This window comes from Homalodisca vitripennis, chromosome 1 (assembly GCF_021130785.1).
Source record: "Homalodisca vitripennis isolate AUS2020 chromosome 1, UT_GWSS_2.1, whole genome shotgun sequence".
NCBI classification, from domain to species: domain Eukaryota; kingdom Metazoa; phylum Arthropoda; class Insecta; order Hemiptera; family Cicadellidae; genus Homalodisca; species Homalodisca vitripennis.
Window position 1 is genome coordinate 71,963,996 of NC_060207.1, and position 20,841 is coordinate 71,984,836.

General features: G+C 31.9%; 2 protein-coding genes across 8 annotated transcripts in view; one reads left to right on the forward strand and one right to left on the reverse strand.

Moving 5' to 3' along the window:
- Nucleotides 1-19,412, forward strand: part of LOC124364367 — a 109,108-nt gene extending 89,696 nt beyond the window's left edge. For all 4 annotated transcript variants that reach the window (XM_046819799.1, XM_046819790.1, XM_046819781.1 and 1 more), the window contains exons 5-8: nucleotides 154-344; nucleotides 3,572-3,818; nucleotides 10,110-10,261; nucleotides 16,307-19,412. In XM_046819799.1, coding sequence (XP_046675755.1) covers nucleotides 154-344; nucleotides 3,572-3,818; nucleotides 10,110-10,261; nucleotides 16,307-16,458 — 742 coding nt within the window. In that variant the 3' untranslated portion in view covers nucleotides 16,459-19,412. The remainder of the gene's footprint in view (nucleotides 1-153; nucleotides 345-3,571; nucleotides 3,819-10,109; nucleotides 10,262-16,306) is intronic.
- Nucleotides 19,413-20,385: 973 nt separating this feature from the next.
- The window catches only part of LOC124364388 (b(0,+)-type amino acid transporter 1-like), a 28,845-nt gene continuing 28,389 nt past the window's right edge, over nucleotides 20,386-20,841 (reverse strand). For all 4 annotated transcript variants that reach the window (XM_046819824.1, XM_046819813.1, XM_046819833.1 and 1 more), the window contains one exon: nucleotides 20,386-20,562. In XM_046819824.1, coding sequence (XP_046675780.1) covers nucleotides 20,498-20,562 — 65 coding nt within the window. In that variant the 3' untranslated portion in view covers nucleotides 20,386-20,497. The remainder of the gene's footprint in view (nucleotides 20,563-20,841) is intronic.

Consider the following 20,841-nt stretch of genomic DNA (forward strand, 5'->3'; position numbering starts at 1 on the left):
AGTCTATTATCTTTTTGTCATAAATTAATCACCAATAAGCAAAAGTTTGTTAAGCTCTAAAATAGGACACAGACAGCAGTTGTTAACTGTTTTTCAAAACAGGTAGGTATATATGTTGTGATATTCTATATATTCACTTGTGTGGTGTGTTAGGTGGAAAGAGAAAGAGGACCAGTTGCTCATACAACTGTACCATGCGTATGAAGAGGAGGAAGGCAAGGTGAAGTATGGAATATCTAGAAACACTATGCTGGCCAAAGCCCTCCAACGCACACCAATGTCTATCCATCGAAGACTCCAAGTACTGTTCAGTGATGATGACAAAGATGAGAAAGGCGTGCCAGGTTGGTGTAAATTGAACAGTGGAATAGTTATTAACAGTATTGTTTTAAACCTGAATTTAAAAAAAATAAAAAACTTATTTATCCATACTTTTCTGATTTTGATTCTGGATATTTGTGTTGGTTGTTAGCACTTCATAACTACATTTCATTGACTTTAGTCACTATAAATGCCTATTTAATACCAAATACAACTTGACTTGCATTATAATAATGTTAGTTATTAACACGCTCAATAGAAACTCATAACTTACCATGAAAGATGGGCAAAAATCAGCACCCTAACATCTTAACTGCGGTTCTATTCCTGAAATATCTTATACTGAAATTGGCATGAACATTCTGTGGACCCGATATTAATCAAGGATAGTTTGTGAGTGGTTTTGGAACCATTGGGCTGCTCCGTTATGGCCAAAATTTTTTTTACAAAACCCTGGATGTTTTTATGGTATTATGGATTTTGACATGAACATGCTGTAAAATAAACAATGGTCCAGGAGTGTTGTTCACCGCCATTTTAGCAAATTAGATGGAGCTCCAGGGCCATGAAAGGTGTCATTACAACTACACTACACAGCTTAATGAATGCATTCATTTCAAACAAAATTGGTATAGACATTTTGTTTAACAAATGTTACCTGAGAATAGTTTGCGAGCATCTAAAGAAACAAGTTGGTTGTAATCTGATGCCAAAATTAATTGCTAATTAAGGGCAGTCAGTAAAATAACCCAAGGGGTTTTTTAATAATTCATGGTTAATGGAAGCCATTTTTCTTTCTGTGATACAGACAAAACCATCTGAACTCTTGAGTCATTAGACGTTTTGGATGTAGGCACCTCCCAGTATTTGGTTAAAAGCTTGAAAACTTAGCCAGCTGGTAGTATTATATTTGATTGTTGGAAAACTACACAGTTTTTTCAACACCCACATTTATCCAAACTAAACATAATATTCACATTGTGCAGCATCCCAACACTATAAATAATATAAGAACGCATTATAGTGTAAAAAAGTAGTTTTATTTTAAATAAAATTTATGTACATCTGTTTCTATGTTTTAAAGCAAGTTTGTTTCAAATAGTACAACTTAACATTTTTTAGTATAGGATGGGTAAAAATAAAAAACTTAAATATAATTTGAAAATTACATTTGTTTTTAAAACATCATTTATAATATTGTTTGTAAGAAGTATGTTATAAATTAGCATGTAAAAATGTATAAAACCTGTAGATTTTAAAAACATCATTTGTAAATACTGTTTGTAAGAATTATGCTATAAATTAGCATGTAAAATATCTAAAACCTGTAGATAATAAAGTATGGATATTGCAAAATATGGGTTAACTGAAATTTAGAAAATAAATGTTGTTATTCAATTAAAATGTAAATTTCTCAAGTGTCCAGAGGTTTTCTAACTTATAATCACACTTAAATCTTATTTAGGTTTTGTGGTTTGAATTTTTGTCAGAATCATAAATTGCCAAAGTCTTTGTCATTTCCACCACCAATGAGTACCTTCATTATCATCTAATTACAATGCCATTGGGATTAAGACTCATTGCCAATGTAAAATTAAATGTATCAGTAACAAAAGATGCTCTTACTTGTCAAAAACAAATTATCCAATACACAAGCTTCTGAGGGACCCTACACAGCCAAACAACTGTTTCTGTAGCAATAGAAAAAAAACAATCAATGAGTCATACAATAGGGTTAACAAATAAATTTACATGGCTTATACATTTTCCTGGTTATTATAATGGTTTTTCTTTACATAAATGACATCTATTTAATACATATTTTAGGAAAGGAAATCTACACTGGTAGCTTAAAATTATTAAAGGTTTACCAAAGAATCTCATTAATTGAAAATAATTAATCTCTGAATAAATTAAAGAAATCACTTGATAATTGGTTATCAAAAAACATCTGTATAGTTCTTTTTTTAGAATAATGTCATATTTTAACACTGACAAATACTATTTGTTAACTAATTAATTTTAGGAAAGAAACGCTTGTTTCAAGTGTATTCTATTTAGAACAATTATTATACTTATGGCTGAAATATTTACATTGTCAGCAATTGTCTGCAAAAGTCTGTAAAAAAAAATTATTAACATTTCTTCATATGTTTGAGAGTGTGATCTAATCATCTATGGCTATCTATGTTGTATATATACTTAATTAACAGAGTATCAAAGGATCCTACAGAATTCGTAAAGAATTCTTTGTTTAAAGTTTTTTATTCACAAAGGAAGGTTTGAAAGGATAACAGGATTTCGGACATTTGCCATCAATGTATGTTACAAAAGTGTAACATAACGTTTCAAGGATTGGAATCTGTTCTCTTCGTCAGGTGGGGGAGGTATTAATACATACAAAAATAAAGAACAGAAAAAAGAAAAGAAGGGAAAGAAAGGGGTTCAAACATACCCAAAAACTGCTTGGAGTTCTGTCCAATGTTGTCACAAGTTTGCATCTTTAGGACTTGCATTCTGTGCAGTGACAATGTCTGGACTGGACTCCATGCAACTTTTGGGTATGTTTGAACCCTTTTCTTTCCCTTCTTTTCTTTTTTCTGTTCTTTATTTTTTTTATGTATTAGTACATCCTCCAGCTGAAGAAGAGGATAGATTCCATTAAAATGTTGTTATACTTTTTTTTGACAGTGAAGAAGGTGTCAGCTCTTTGGATTTTTAACCCCAAAATCAATAGATTTCTTCCGTGACCTAAGATAAACGTAAGTACTAAATTTTATGTCTCTTGTGCCATTCTATTAAGAGTAATGACACAGACGAATCGCTTTTTGTCCCCGAAATCAGTTCTTCCTTGGAACAAGAGGGACCTATGTAGTAAGTTTCAAGTCTCTTTTTATCTAGTGTTATTGGCTGGACATACAGACAATAACATGATTTTAAGAAGGACCTGTCGTTGTGACCTTAATAATACATTTTTGTAACAGTCATTATTAATTTTATCAAAGATTCACAAGTTAGTGTGTAAAAAGCCTAAAATTAAAAATCTAAATTGACTTCAATTGCATTCTTAGTAATATTAGTTAAAAATATAACTTCCAAACATTTGCACTCATGATGTTCATTCAGTTTTGACAAAAGGTATATAATTACACAGCACCTGCCAGCTGAATAATTACATTTAATTGGTATTTTCTTTAAATGTTTTATAATGCTCTGAAATACATTTTTCAAATCCATCATTATTTTCCAGGTGAAATCGGTTGGACTCCAGATCTTGAAGGGAAGGTAGTTTACTACCTATTGAAGAAATTAAAATATGATTCAATAGAAGAGTTGCGATATGCTACAATACCGGATGAAGTATGGTATAAGGTGGCTGATAAACTTACATTGTCTCACCGGCAACTGATAAATCATTGGAAATATTTTCTCTATCCACAACTGTTTGCTCGCCAAGCAATGTTACGCCATCACCTCTACATAGAATTGATTTGTTGGTAATTATAAAAATAATTATAGCAGTATAGTATCCTGTCAATTCTTTTGACTATTCAGTAAAATAGGTATAAATACTCTAATCAATAGAAATGTGATTTTCCTGATCTAATGGTTTAATCTTAACCCTTTGAGTGCCACAGCGTCGCTAATTTTGACGCTACGAAAAGTGCATAAAGTGCCAGCGTCGCCAATTTTGACGTTTCGTATTTCGATAGTATTTTATATAGTACAAGATTATTTTGGCCAAATAATCAGACGGCTGTATTCAATAGGTTCCAAACTATCAATAAATACGAGTTTTATTTTGTTTCTCTACTATTTTATCTGTGAAACTTATGTTGTTTGGGTACTTATCAAGAAGCCACTATTTTTGGACGAGTTTTCCTTATCGGGGACAAAATAAATTACATTGTTAAAAACAACTGACTTTATTTAACCTATTTTGGAATGTACAAGTTATTACGACAATCAATTAAATCAAAAACTATAAGAACAACGTTTCATTATTCGGAAATGTCAGGACATTCGATTGTGTCTATTTTGAGACGATTTGGAGATAAGAAGTATGACTCATCGAGTATTTTTCGATTCATTATGGAAGAAGGAACGTATAATGAAGTTTAATTTTATCTGTGATAAGGAAAACTCGTCCAAAAATAGTGGGCTGTGATAAGTACCTGTATGATGATTCTGTCTTACAGTCATGCGACGTAGCGGACGAGTACCGTGTTGCGTAACGGCCTTTCTTGTTGTTTATGTGCCGATAACCAAGCATTTGAGTAAATACAAAATAAAATAGTAACTTATATAGTATTTTACTGTATTTATTTACAAAAGTAATGTATGATTTGGGTTGTGTTCAAGCGAAAAACGTGAATTTTCAGTGTAAATATTATTAGGGTTATTATTTAGTAAATGTAAACTTTTATGTAAATATGTTAGCAAGTATTAGTTTCTAAATTTACTAATCATAATTATTTGTGTTGTATTAATGTTTTATTAGATTTATTGGGAAAACTACATCATTACTAAGTAATTTCTAAACTCTGACAAATGAAGTACAGTTTATAAAATGTCGGTACCGGGCAGCATTTTGTTAATACATATAATGCCATGTTTTTAAAATTCTAGAATAAGATATTACACATGGGTTTTATTTATAATCATATGGCCTTTATATGGTATAAAGAAAAAAAATCTTAAAAATACCGTATACACACAAATTAGGTCAAAACTTAACTTTTTATACAAAAGTAAAAAACTTTTTATAAATACTGAAATTTTTATATTTTTTTAAATCAAATTTTATTTGTAACGATACGTATCATATTCTGCATTTAATAAGAAAAAAAACAACAACAAAATTATGGAAATCTGTTTGGTAGTTATTTTACAACAGCTTTTTTCCCAAAAGCTTACAAATATGCGAAAAACAGCGTGGCACTTTATGCATATGCCTTCGGAAAGTACCCGTGGCACTCAAAGGGTTAAACTCTCTAACTGTTGCATAGTTACCCATAAATAAATAAATGTGTGTGTTTCATCATTTTATATATTTTGTAAGCTGTTACCACAAATTTCATGAAAATTGAATTACAACTAATAAGCATTGCCTGTATATAATTTTATCTACACAAATATTTGTTATATTCTAAGATTGTACTTTTATATAAACGAAAATATAAACATAGTGTACAAATAAACCATATAACATATAAATAATTAAAATTATTTTGAAAGTTTTTAGATTCTGGATTCACAGTTTGTTTTAATACTGTGCAATCTAAGATAACTAAATTATGCAAATTCAATGTATTTTAGGTGATTATTCATTTTGCTGTTGTATTATTTATGAAATTAAGGTTTTCAAAATTAGACAAAAAAGAAGTTAGGATTTTGCTATACATCACTTTGCTTACTGTACAAAGTATTTTGCACTTTCTTTTCAGTATATTGTTCTCAATATTTCTTCCATTTGTGGCAAGCCTCTATGTACTTACCAAAATATCAAGCAGGTCTCTCCTTGGAACTTGAATATTCTCTCTAGGTGTAAAACAAGCTCTTTTAACATGGTCTTGAATTTTTCAAAAAGGAATGAATGTGCTGAGAAAAGGTGTGAGGAATACGATACATGTGATATTTTGCTAGATAGTACAGTAAAGGAAGAACATGTGAACCAGTGCATTAAAAAAATGCATCATCCAAGTGTAATCTTCCCACAGTTCAGGCCTCTTCCTGCATACAGCATCTCTCCAACCTGGTAGAATTATCTGGCCGACTTTGTTTACTACTTGATCGAATTTAGTATAAATTCTCTAGGACAATTCTTTTACTGTCATAAACACAATAATGTGTGCTTTTGTACCCAAGAGATCCTTTGCCTATTCAATGTAGTGACGGCAAATTTGTTTGAATATCACATTGATAAACATATGTTAATCACTTGTTATTTTCACTGTCATTGGCAATAGTAAGCTGTTACTGGCTAAAGTCTGTTTCTTATACTCATAAAATGTATCAGACACATGATCCTTATATAGGCACATAATACATATAAGTTGATCACCCAAAATTTGATTGCATAATCCTACATTGATGCCCACTTTAACAGGAACTTCTTACACATTTATGTAACAATATCCATGAGTCATAATTTGTTGTCTTGAAAGATTGTATAGCTTGGAATCCTTACGATTGATACTCTGCCTTGTTCAAAATGCCTAAACCACTTATAGTAACCTTCTGCACTGTGTCTCATTCAATCTTCCCTATTTCCTTGGCTTTAGCATTTGAACTATGTGTAGAATTGTTACACAAAGTTTGCTCTCCGTCCGTTGTTGTAACTTACGTACACTTGCTTACTTTAGCGGCTATAGCTTGCCAACTAACAGTCACTGTGAAATGTGTAAAATGGTGGTTTCTTGTCACATGACTACACATTTGTCACTGACTGCCACTTGGTGTAATCAGTAACTACAGTGTGCACGCTCCATAGGTTGCTCTAAACTCAATCACTAGTACGCAAATTATTGACCACTAGAACACGTTTATGTTGTACTTTGTGTTCAAAAACAGCTTAGAGAGGCTATTTGATTAATAAATTGTCATTTAGTAAATAATAATTTTTATTGCTTTTCGTGTTTTCTATATTTATATTTGTGTATCGCCGTGAGCTGTGTCCTCGATTCCTAATGACACTTGGTTGGTAATACGTAATTACTGATATCTAAAACGAATTATACAGTACTTTGTGTATGAAAAAATTAGATAAGTGAAATAACTATGGTAGCTGCTTTTAGTTGTGAGTCGCTGCATAGATTTACATACTGTGAGGGCTAGTATGCACGACAGTATGCAAATTACTGATCACTAACACATGTTTTTGACATACTTTATGTACAAAAAAGCTTAGAGAGGCCACCTAATTAATGAATTACTGTAGTATTGTTAGTGTTATTTTAATTGCTGTTAATATTTTATATATTTACGAGGGTATGCCAAATATAAATGGAACTGGTTACCTAGAAATTCCCAAGGAGCCATTAACCTATAGTCTGTTGATGCGCAGGTAGCTTATACTGATAGGGAGAGGAGGGAACTGCATCTCTCTTGTATCCCTTTAGTATCAAAACAAATCAGGTGAACAGGAAGTGCATGTCTCTGTGGAGCAGTGAATTATAATCAAGTTTTTTGCCAAGGAAGAGGTGAATCCAACCGAAATTTTGTGGCGATTATAAACACAGTTCGAGTACAATATCTTGTCAAGAACCTGTGTGTTTGCTTGGAACAAAGATTACAGTAAACACACTAAAATAAAAGTTGTCAGTTACTTGTTTTGTAGTATGGTGGACACTAGCCCTCTAAACATTGTGTTTCTGTTACAGTTAGACTTGATGATGGCAAATATCCTTACTTCTATTATTCCACCAAATTAACATATTTTGTAGTAAGGTGGATACTAGTCCTCTAAATATTGTGTTTCTGTTACAGTTAGACTTGATGATGGCAAATATCCTTACTTCTATTATTCCACCAAATTAACATATTTTGTAGTAAGGTGGATACTAGTCCTCTAAATATTGTGTTTCTGTTACAGTTAGACTTGATGATGGCAAACATCCTTACTCCTATTTTCCCTCTAAATTATAATTTTTAATAATAAACAAAAGAGCAATTATTAGGTGTTCAGAGTTAGGTTCAGATTCTTTATTAGCTATTAAGCTACAACCAAATTAAAATTCTTAGATCATTAAAATTACAGTTAAAATATTCGTCAGTGATATAAAAACATTTTCTCCTTAAACAATAATATATCACACTTTTGTAATAATTACGCTTTAGTGATTATGAGCTTGTGAAAAATAAGTATTGTTGAAATTTAAAATTCTTTGAGTCTTGTGTAACGTAACATTTGGAGTCACTAAATTAAGTCATTGTCTGGTCTCACAACTATGATAAAAACAGTGGTTATTATAATACCAAAATATTCTTTAATTTTGGTATTATATACATACATGTGATTCAATGTCATGGTTTTGAGATCAGGAAAGGTTGCTCCACAAAAGTCAGAAGCTGACAAACCAGTGAGTGATAGCTTTTATTGCCTTTTTTTGCAAAATAAAATCCTTTATGGCTGCATTTGGTGAGTTGCCCCAAAGTCTTACACCAAAGTTGAGTTGCAAGGAAACACACCAAAGTAGACCATTAATAAAATTTCCAAGCTGACACATAATCTAAATTGTCCTAAGAGACAAGTTACTCTAGTCAGTCTTCTTTGCAAAGATTGCTAACATGTGCATCCCAGCTCAGTTTGTATCAAGATAAATAAATACCCAACAGCTTGACAGGATAAAAATAAGAACCATAAAAAAATTCTATAACATAATTTAATGAGAATATTATATGTTCAGTCTTACTTTCATTAATCATTAGGTTATTACAGAGAACCGGATTTTAGCTTGTCCAAAAGAATCTGTAAGCTGGGTTTTAACGTTAATAGTGACAGTATTATAACACAACAAGGTTGTGTCATATGCATATAACATTGAAAAACATGGTACATTTATACTAAAATCATTAATAAATGCTAAAAATAAAAAGGTTCCCAAAACAGAGCCTTGTGGTAATCCTCTAATTACTCTTAAGAATTATTATTAACGCAAAATGTTTGTTCTCTGCCTTTCAGGTATCTTTCAATTAATTGAAATTCCTTATTCCATAAAATCCAAGTTTTTTTTACATAAGATAGAGTAAGTTACAGTATCAAATGCCTTGCTCAAATCTATCAGTGTAGTTCCAGTCACCAGTTATTTTCAAAACAATACAAGGTAACCTCAATAATTGCTTCAACATACATTACAGTGGAATGATTTGGTCTAAAGCCAAATTGAAAATGATAGATAGATTAAATTGTTAGATGTAAAATATTGAAAAAGTTGCCTTATTAAACAGGATTCTATTATTTTACTAATTAACGGAACCATCATTATAGGACAGTAGTTCCCTTGGCAAATTCTTGTCTCATTTCTTGAATATAGAGGAAACCTCAGAAAACTTTAAACAGCTAGGAAACTGACCCTCAACTAACATACAATTAATTATATAAGTAAAAGGTAGAATTATTACATCTATAATATTTTTGAAACAAAGTTGGACATTCCATATAAGTCTTCACTATGTGAACAGCTCATTTTGGAATGCTCCCATTGAAAAGGATTCTCTAAATATCATAGTGTGGCATCGCCTATAGTGTGGTAGATTAAAAGTATCTTTATATGTTGTTGGTTTGATAACAAATTGCAAACCCAAAGGTTTCTAAATAAAAGTATTTTCTCAGAGCAACTGGTAGGGTCCCTCTTTTTCTACTAATTCTGCATAGTAGAAAATAATAAATAATTAATAATGTAATCCTGCATTTCAGAAATATTACATTAAAATTATATAATTTTAATTACTTTAAATTTTTAACTAATAACAAAACATGTAGTGTTATGTAGGAAATACTTACTTTAAATCTTGACTTGAGTGTAGATTGTTGCAAATTATTCCTGATAGGAAATATTAATATTGCACAAACTCTTAATTGTAAATAAGAAATTATCTGTTAAAACATTCAATAGCAATAAAGGGTGAGAAATTAATGTTTTTTCAAAGTATGGAATGTATTTTAGGTTTTATTATTTATGATCATCTTCTTTTAAGCACTCCTGCATAATGTTGAATATATTCTTTTAAGCACTCCTGATATTTGCTTCATGTTGAATATAATATAAAGTTTTGTCTTATTTCAGGTTCAAAAAATCACAAATTCAAGATTGGGCTGATGTTGACTGGGGAGATTTATCAAAAAGGGCCGGAGATCTTGGGTCTTTTTACCTTTACAGGTGTTATAGAGCCTTAACAAAGAATTATGTCCCAAAGAATTTGCATACAAATTTCAGAGGTGAGTGAAGTTACTTTTTTTATTGCTAATTTTAAATTCTGTTTAGATCTTATAGGCGTTTGGTCCTATTAAGTTCAAATGATAGTGATTCAAGTGTATCTATAAATTTTATTTAAAAAATGATGCCGAAATATTGTACAAAATGTTTCCCGTCTTGTAAAAAACATTTTTTTCTGTGTTTTTACACTCAAAAATAGTTCTGGAAAGTCTATTTTGAAATATCATTTACGAAGATTTCAGTTTTAATTTTACAGTAGATAAAAATTAATTGTATAGCTAAGAATTTTAATGCATATGATATGGAATAGTAACCCATTTAATGGACTATGTTGACTAGTGCTTAACTGACCAATTATTTTCCATGAGCACTTATTTGCATCAATGTGAACTGGAACCAGTTAGTCTAGTCCAGGGTCCAGTAGAGGTTGAGCATGATTGAAAGCCTGGTGCAAATTTACTGAGTACAACTGGTATTCTATACCAGCTGTATTCAATACCAGCCGCACCCACCCCCTCTTCTAGCTGGGATCCTGGGACGGAAGGTGTAGCTCACACTTGCTTTGGTCATGGTGGTTTCGGTCGTAGTGCGAGCATGGGCAACCTTCAACTTTTGAAAAACTAGCTGGAAAGGGCAATAGTCATGATCTCAGAGTCGGTCACTTGAACATGAGGTTTTTAAACACCAGTTTCAAAGAGATGTGTTTGTTAGTGGGTGACTTTGGGTTCGACGTCTTTGGGGTGACAGATACCTGGCTTCATCCAGATTCACCCTCAGACAACTATATGATACCAGAGTATACCTTGATTCAGCGTGATTCAGGTCACATGAGAAGATGAAGAAACTACAGGTGGGAAGGTTGCGCTGTACCTGAAAGTTGAAAGTTTGACTTATCAGTAATATTCCCTACCAGGAAATGTAGATCCTGGTATTGAACATGTTTCCGTTGTCCTGAGGGTGAAGGGAGTCAGGCATGGCTTGTGTGTGGTATATAGGCCACTCTGCATTAGGTACACTCATCTCAGGATTTGTTTCATGCCTCGTTTGTTGATTTAGCAATGGAAGCCATTTTAGTTTTTAACCACTTGGGAGATACAAATGTTCAATATAGATGCAAAGTTCTTACACCAACTCTAGTGCTGTTCAGTTTGTTAATGAACTAACAAGAGTTACAAAAACCTCGGCCACCTTGTTTGACGATTATAGCACGGTCAGTCAGGGTCAAGAAGACCAGTGTTATAGATGCTCTCAGTATTATTGATTATAGAGGTGTAATCTGCGAGGTGTTGTCTGACCACAAGCTTGTTTACAGTGACATTGTTTGTTAGAAAGAGGCCCCCTCCCAGTTCAAAGCTAATAAGCCATCAGGATTACTCAAATTTGTACCCAAGTCGGGTAGTTGTACTGATGTCAGAGATAAATTGGGACGAGGCCACTCAAATAGAAACTGTTGATGAAATTGAGAGATTTATTACCACTAATATTGAGAATACCTATGTTAAACATGCACCTGTTGTCTACAAAAAGAATGTTCCCTGGAAGCAACCATCAGACTCACTCTAATAAAAAATAAATAAGGTTTGGAGAACCAAATACACGACAGACTGGGAAAATTATAAAGTAATTGGAAACAAATTGAATATTGTGATACAAAATACGAAAGAAACCTACTTCACGAAACAAATTTCAATGTTGAGCCTTCTAAACAATTCTGGAACTGTTTTAGAAAATGAAACATTGTTGGCAAACGTGCTTTGTGAATTAAAAATTGACAATATTAACAATTATTTTGTTGAAATTGGAGCAAGCTGTGGTATTGACAAGGCTACATTGAGATTATTTCAGACACAGGAAAAATGAGACAGCTAAGAGTTTTACTTTAACTGATGTGGCAGAAGAAGATGTGCAACAAGCCATGAAAGAAACAAAATCAAGAGCAGTGAGAAATGATGGACTGTCCATACAGATGATTAAGTGTGAGTCCATATGCATTGGAGCCATTACACATCTAATAGATAGAACCTCACAAAGTGGTGTTTATCCAAGAGAATGGAAAGAGAGCATAGTACGAGGGTCGTCCATAAAGTAACCGCCATTTGGGCGTGGCGCGATAAGTAGTGGGGGTAGTGCCGCCATTCTCACATCGGTGTGCGCAGCCGTTCAGTACGCTTCTAGTTGTGCAAGGGAGAGCATTGTGCGATTGCGCGTTCTTTTGGTACAACGTAAAAACATGAGCGCCGTGATAGAAAATCCCGCCACGTGTGAAGTGCGTGGTGTAATAAGATTTCTGTGGTCGAAAAGTTACACAGCAGCTGAAATTCATCGTGAATTGAGTGCGGTGTATGGCCCAAACATTATGAGCGAAGGTGTAGTCCGTCAATACAATGGGGTCATATCGCTTCGCCAAGCAAGCCAAAGAAAGCTCGCCAATCTTTTTCAGCGAGAAAATTGATGGCTACAGTTTTTTGGGATGCTAAGGGCATCTTGCTAGTTGAATTTATGGAGCGTGGTACGACCATTACAGCTGCAGCTTACTGTGAAACCTTAAAACTGCTACGACGAGCAATTCAAAACAAGCGTCGTGGTCTTCTGACATCTGGTGTTGTGTTTGTCCATGACAACGCCACGCCCGCCCTCATACAGCTCACAGAACAACAGAACTTTTGAAAAAGTTCAAATGGGACGTTTTTGACCATCCCCCCTACAGCCCGGACTTGGCTCGCAGTGATTTCCATCTTTACCCGTACATGAAGCGGTGGCTTGCATCTCAGAGGTTTGCGAGTGATGAAGAGCTTAAAAATGCTGTGTGACAGGTTGGTTACGTTCTCAGGTGGCAGATTTTTTTAAAGACGGAATTTCAAAAACTGTTAAAAGATATGATAAGTGCTTGAATTTGTATGGTGAATATGTAGAAAAGTAGAGAAAAGCTGCAGTTTTAACATTTATATAATAAAGTTTTTGTATCTCAACTGGTTTATTTTTGATTTCAAAACGGAGGTTACTTTGTGGACGACCCTCGTACATCCACTGCACCCACTTGTGTTGAGCAGTTAAGACCAATTTCAATACTACTAGTTATATATATATATATAGTAGAGGTATTCTAAAAAATAGTAGAGAAGATTGCTATAAAACAAATAATTACTGAAGAAATTCTACCAAAACTGCCGTCAGGATTCAGGAGAAACATGCATGGCCCTCACCAAATTGTTTAATGACTTATTTGAAGTGAGGCTAAAGGAAGATACATTACCATTGTTGTACTTGATTATTCTCAAGCAATTGACTTGATTGACCAAAAAATGTTGGGGCTGGGGCTGATAAGCTGGTTAAATTCCTGTTTGAAAGAAAGACAGGAAATCACCAAGCTTGGCAGCAAAAGCTCTAAACCTCTTTTTAAAATGCGAGATGTACCTCAAGAGGACAAGTTGTCTCTGTCCAATACTGTTCAAGTTGTACACTTCTGATTTCCCTAGATGTGCAACATATTGTATTACTCATCTGTATGCATATGACTGCCAACTGTATTTGGCGTATAGGCCTGAGAAAATGGCAACTGCCATTAATGAGATAAAAACACGCCTTCAAACTGTCTCAACCTGATCAGTGAACAATGGTCTTAAGTTCATCGCAGACAATTGTTCAGTCCTTCATACTGTCCAACACAACCTGGTGCAGATCCTTGGTTAACACTCTCAGTTTGCTTGACAGTGATCTCACTTTCACTGACTACGTTTATTACGCCTCCTAGGGTGCTCTTGGTAGATTGAGAGGCCTGCGTAGGTTTAGGACACTGCTACCAGAATCTGCTGCGGCTCATGCAGTCATTGTTTTAGTCAGTATGCAGCTAATGTTATCCTGCTTATGGGAACAGTATATCAAGAGAGGACATGCATAGAATCCAAAAATTACAGAACTCAGAATCAGGTTCATTTTCAGCCTCCAGGACGGAAAGCTTTACTTACCTAATGTGAGGCTGGAGGTCGGGAGGAGGGGCTTCTTGTATTTTGGCCCTCATTTGTTTAATGGCCTTTCAGAACACACCAGGAATGTTGTATCTTATGCTAGTTTTTAAAACTAAAGTTAGGAAATCATTATGTACAAGATTCTCCAGATAGAATTATAATAATCCATGTATAGTTTTTGGGTTTATATATGTGTTTTTGAAGTGAAAACTTCTTTAGGCGCGTTGAGCGTTTTGGTAGAGGGTAAAATCCTCGGTTCGCGTCACCGACATGCTAATGATACTAACCTGCATGAAAAAGTCAGTCTCGCTGTGTTTTTTAACCGTAGACTTGGCCGCGGACTACTAACCTGCATGAAAAAGTCAGTCTCGCTGTGTTAAAACTGTCCCGGCGGAGTATGAAAACAGACTGCGAAAATCAGTGACCTTTACGGCTTCCTCTCGCGATTTAAAAGTGAAGCCAATGTCGTAAAATTCTGTAAGATGCATCAAATTAAAGCTCTTAATATTGGCAATCTATTGGTTACATTTTTAAATATTAAAAAAATTTCTAAATAATTTTGATTATTGTTTACATTTTACATAGCGTTTACAATGACAAGAAAAAAGTAGTAAGCAAGGATTTTTTTTATTTTTTGGTCAGACAAAATTTGTCAGCGAGAAAGTTGTGTGAAAATAGATGAATATTTTTTTTGTAATTTATCATTTTTTTATTGGAAGTTTAGTTTAGCCTGTAGTAGCGTATGAAGTGATGAGTGAACGTTTCTGCCGGAACTGTAGTTGGCGCATTGGCTCACTGATACCGTATTAACTCAATAAATTAGTTTATTGTGCAATAAAAATACCTTTACGAAAGAACCAAGTTAATTTAACTAATTTATTAGTTTTAAAAATATTGTGGGTTTAATTGTTATTGCAATTATATACTTTATCCGTAGCAATAACTGTATTATTTACAACGGGGTTCAACTCACTGTTGTTCACTCGTCGGTGTTTACTCACTTGTATTCTATGTTTAACTAACTATTAATATTGAGCAATTACAACATATTTTTATACAGATAAATAAATAATGAAAACAACGAATATATTTTTAAACATTTTTAATATTTGTACGAATATTTGTATTTAAAATTTAGCATTATTCATTTTAATTATGTTTTTAATATTTAACCTCTTCATCATGAAATGAGTATTATTACGGTATAAGATTTATCTTACTAGCGTGGTAAAATAGATTTCTAGTTATTTGATAATATTTTTTCGTGGATTTTAAAATTGGAAAATTAAAAACGCGTCACATTTACAATTACAGATGTACTGCTACTATAACGTATTGTTAATTACTCTCAACTTAATAGTTCCGTTTTCACTTCTATCGGCAGTCCCACGACTGCTACTGATTTTTTTTTTTAATTTATCTTTAGAACTAAATCTTGATTTGACAAGAGTAGATTTGCAAAACAACGATGTGTCAATGAAATATGTTCACTGAATAAAGGCATTTTTATTATTTATTTATTTAATACTACTTTATTAATTAGAAATATTTCAGTGTCATACTTAACCATGCAGATAAATCTAAACTATATCTTTTAAAATTAAACTTGGATTTATGAGTAGATAACCTTTTGAGACTCTTGAGATGGTCATTAACATTTTTGGCTCAAAGTAATATAAATAATTACTTTGTAAGTAATTTTTACCATTATGGGATTAGGACAACACTTTCCGCTGCAATTGATGTACTGATTTTAATTAGTAAGTAATCTGTACTACTTAATAACGAATAAGTTATTTCTAATTGTAACTGTATTACAATAAAGTTCAATTATTAATACTTTTTGTTCCAATTAAAGTCACTGTATTCTGTTTATTTGTACTATGATTTGTGGTTAATCAATTATCTACATTTAATACTGAAATTAAGTTTAAGATATTCATTTATAAAACTTAATAGTCTAAGACCATTTTGTAGCTTTTCATTAGTATGGAAGTCATATGTTGGAAACATGAAAATTTATTGTAATCTGTGTTTACAAATATAATCTGTATTTTCATTAAACATATTTGATATTTTCAGCTTGCACAATTCACATGTATAAGTATCTGCTTCCATCCCTGCTGAGAAAGGAGACCTCTTACATGTTAAAAAGATGGAGATACAATCCAGACACCAGATCACTGGAGAAACTTGAGGACAATGATACAGATTGCTCATTTAAGATTGAGTGAAGAGTAACTTTGATAGATTAACTCTGGTAACTGTTACAAACTTAACCCATTGGCGAATTATCTCAAAACAGTTTTGTGATGGCCGGATTGCTCCTGAATTCCCTGTATCATGGTATTTTTTTCCAATACGAGAATTTCTGGAGGGATTAATGTATTGAGATCAAACAAAAGAATTATACTGGCAATTAATGTTCAGTATGTCCATAAAAAATGGAAGATATGAAAAATCTTAATAATAACAGAATTATTAGTTACTTTGTGTATGTGCTCTAAAATAAAAGGTACTTTTAGTTTGGCTAGTTGTTAATTTAGGAGGTCACCTTGATTCTGCCGTCTTGGATTTATGTTTAATATTTTGAGTACAAATAGGATGAAGTAAAATATCTTTTTTTAGTTGAGTGGCATAAAATATTATTCTATTTTTTATGAATTACAGTTATTAGGAAAAACGCAGCTTTTAAATATGTAATTTTAATATCCAGAGTTGAGATATTATGCCATTTCTTTTTTTTAATATGTAACTGACCTAAATAACTCCTAGAAATAAGTAGTTTTCCTTAAAATAAAGAAAGACATCATTTTTGGTTTCCAGAAAGAGATAAGAAATTCCTGTTTTAATTCTTAATAAGTTATTAACTAACTGAACATTCTAATGCATTATCAACTTTAGCCCATTAGCCACACAATACACAAATTTATTTCCCGTATTTAATTTATTAATAAATTCAGTATTTATTAATTCAAATGGTGATAACTGTTTGTACTAATGAACTTGGAATTTAAAAAATCAATTAAAAATTATATCACGTACCCTATTTGTTTTTAACATATCAAACGTAAATGTAAGATGGTGGATTCAAGATTATTCACCATAGAATAAATTATTATATTTTAAATGGCGGGCACCAAAATTATTCAAAATTAACCAAACTGGAAAAATCTTTTATTTTATAGACACATATTAAAATTGTCTGCTAAAATGTTAAGTCAGTATTACGATTTGCCTCTATTCAAATCTTTATGGATATAATATAGGCTATATTGAAACAATTATGGATTTATAAACAACATATTCTGTTTTTATCATCTAGTTATGTGGTATTTTATTGACAATATCCAAGTGATAAACTGATTTGACTGCATGGTGGGGTCTATAAAATGTTTTAAAACGTGAGTTGGATACCTATTTCTTATTTGTTTTTAAAAAAATTGTTTTTGGGATTTTCTTGTGAAACCTAAATATATTGTGAATTGTCTGTCCTCACGAATATTCGTATCAATTGCAGTCTCTAAGTCACCTGAGGTTGATCTCAATGTTCTTCGTCATAAATATTTTCAAGGCCATCTTTAAAATCTCTCATCTATTTCCAAAACTTTACCTCCACTCATTACTGTATCTTTGTACATTTCATAAAACTGACAGTGAATACTATAGCAGCGGAAATGTTTCTTGTGGTTAAAAAATATTGGTAGGCAAAACTAATAATGAATGTGAAATCAAAGGAAATTAGTCAACCAATTTATGTACCACTAATAAGGAACATTAAAAATCTCACTGTGGTTATTTGTAGATGTGCTACAAGTAGATAGATGATGAGAGAGAACCAGATACAATATTACTTAGAGCCTCTGTATCAGATGATAGATTTTACAGCCATCTGCTGATTAGCCATTGTCTACTTGTCTCTCTTCTAAAATTCATATTTTTTGAAAGTCAATTCAATTGAATTAAATCAACTTATTTCAACAAACAACAAATTGGTCAACTTAATTACATTTAAACACATAAACCAAATATTTAATACTTTTATTTTTGTGAGGCCTTACAAAAATAAAAGTATTAAATATTGGTTTATGTGTTTAAATGTAATTAAGTTAACAGTAGCCAATATAAGCTCCATCTTCAACATTTCAACAATTGGTCAGTTTAATGAGTTAAAACGTAATAACATGATAGTAGAATATATACCAGATTTCATGCCTTGTTGTAATTAATGTATCTGGGATTTATTATTATATTACAAATATCATTCTCTATTGTTTTAGTATCCTGAAAATTTATTTACATAACTATAACATAACATATTTAAGTTAATCTACAGGTTTTCCATAATGATGGTAACACGGTTTAAAAGTGAGTTTTACAAACATGATGCATTAGACAAAAACTACCGATTAAAAAAATATTATTGAATTAATAAACTTTTAACTGTATATCACTATAATACATATTAATATAATATAAACTCAATGTTAAGAATAGCCTAAATTATAATTTTAAATTCCCAAAAATCATCATGTGCTTTAATTTTTTTAACAAAACTATTTTCTTTGCATGAAACAAATTTGCTTAATAATTTAAATATTTAAAAATGGGATCAAAGATTTAAGTAACTTTACATTTTTCACAGTTTTATTGAATATGTTCAGGGAGGACAGATGATTTATTATATTAGGTCATTCGCCAATGAGCTAAGAACTAATTTTGACTATGTACTAAAACTTACTGGATTTTAAAATAAACATTAGTTATTTTTTGAAGCCTGTCTTTTTTATGAAATATTGTTGGTTATATGAAATGTAGTGTATTTAATTCAATTTTTAATTTCCTGTTCTCAGTATATATTAGGATTATACTACTTTATGAGAATACTGTGTTAGTTGTTCATACATTATGACTAAACATGATTTCAGTTATTTTACATACTTTAATACTGTTCAAAATGTTGTAATTAAATGATATTAGTTTTTATCTTGCCTGTTTTATTATCTGTTATAAATTGGTTTCAACAGAGTTTGATCATTTATAGTCTTTATGAATTAAATTTTGTTGATTTGCTGTGTTCTACAATTTCATAAAATTTACTGTGTTTAATTTGTACAAGTTTTGTATTGTATATTGTGTAAATATTCTTGAAAACTGTGATTAAATTATAGTATTTTTCCATTGATAACTAATTTATTTTCAATGTGAGACCCTTCACGTTTCTCTTCTGCTCTGGAGATTTTTCTGGTAAGATCCTTGTTGTGGTGTCCTTCTCAGTGTCTGAGAGATCATAATTATAGTAGCCTACTAACAACTATGACTGTGATCAAATCTTGTTGAAGGTGGGGTATTTATTCATACAAGGATTACTAAGTACTCACCTAAATGCAGCCTTAAGTAAGAGCCATTAGAAACTTTGTTTGTCATTTGAAGCTGTTTAACCATGGACACTAACATAATATATATCTAAGATAAGCTTACTTCTATTCCTAAACTGCACAGAACCCCACCAGGTATTATATAATTAATTGCTATTGTTTTCGGCTGAAGGATTTCTCCACACTGGCCTAAAATAGTTCAATTGTTACCGAATCATCGGGGCAATTCTATAACTTATCATGGAATGTTAGAGAGAAATTTGAATCTTATAAAAACTATTTCACTCTAAGACTCCAGGGTCCCAAAACACTGTTCTTTAAACTTAAATCTAAAATGGATCAGGCTCTGAGTGACTATCAATTATCTCAGTGTTTAAAATGTCATAGATAAAGAATACGTGAATATAGTGTCCTGTTTTTCAACAGGAAATTGCGTACAAAGCCGCAGGTAACTGCTAGTAAATTATAAATTTCTGCCACAAGATGACCAAGCAACTAGATGTAAAGATGGTGAATGCACCACTGTTCTATCACCTCTGTAAAGGTGACACTAAAAACTTTGTATAGATCTCATGACCAGCCTCCATTTACCTAATTTAAAGTTTATTTCAATGTTTGTATTGTTTATATATAGTACACTCCTTAATCAGTTTATTTTTACTTTCATCAATTGAATTAATAGTATATCTTGTTACATTTTGGCAGGTGAAGGTAACACCGTATGTAGGTATACACTCTGCTGAAAAATTAAACTCTGTTGAGGATTTTCATAAGAATATAAGGTTGGCATTTTAATAAGCTGTTTTTATAACTCAGAAAATAATCGCACAGTTCGATCAATATTAACCTTAGATGATACAATATTGTAAGTACTTGTGTTAATAGTTATCCAGGCTTATTCTGCTGTCTGTGGTTCTACATGTAAAATGTCTTGAATAAATCTTGAAAGTTTATCTGAAACTAAAGCACATTAATATTATTAATAAAATAAAATAAAATATTGTGAAAATAAATGTTTTGGAGATAGAATTAATTCATTAAACCCAAAGTATTGCACAGAAATACATAAAGGCCAGTCAAACTATACATTATATCAACTGTAAATTTCAAAATTTCAATAAAAAACTAAATTCTGATGATACCTTAACAAAAAGGATTGTTAAGCCTCCAACTGGCATGCGTTATAACATGGCACACCATTACGACTTGTTTTGTACAGACGTTTCAGTTTATTACACC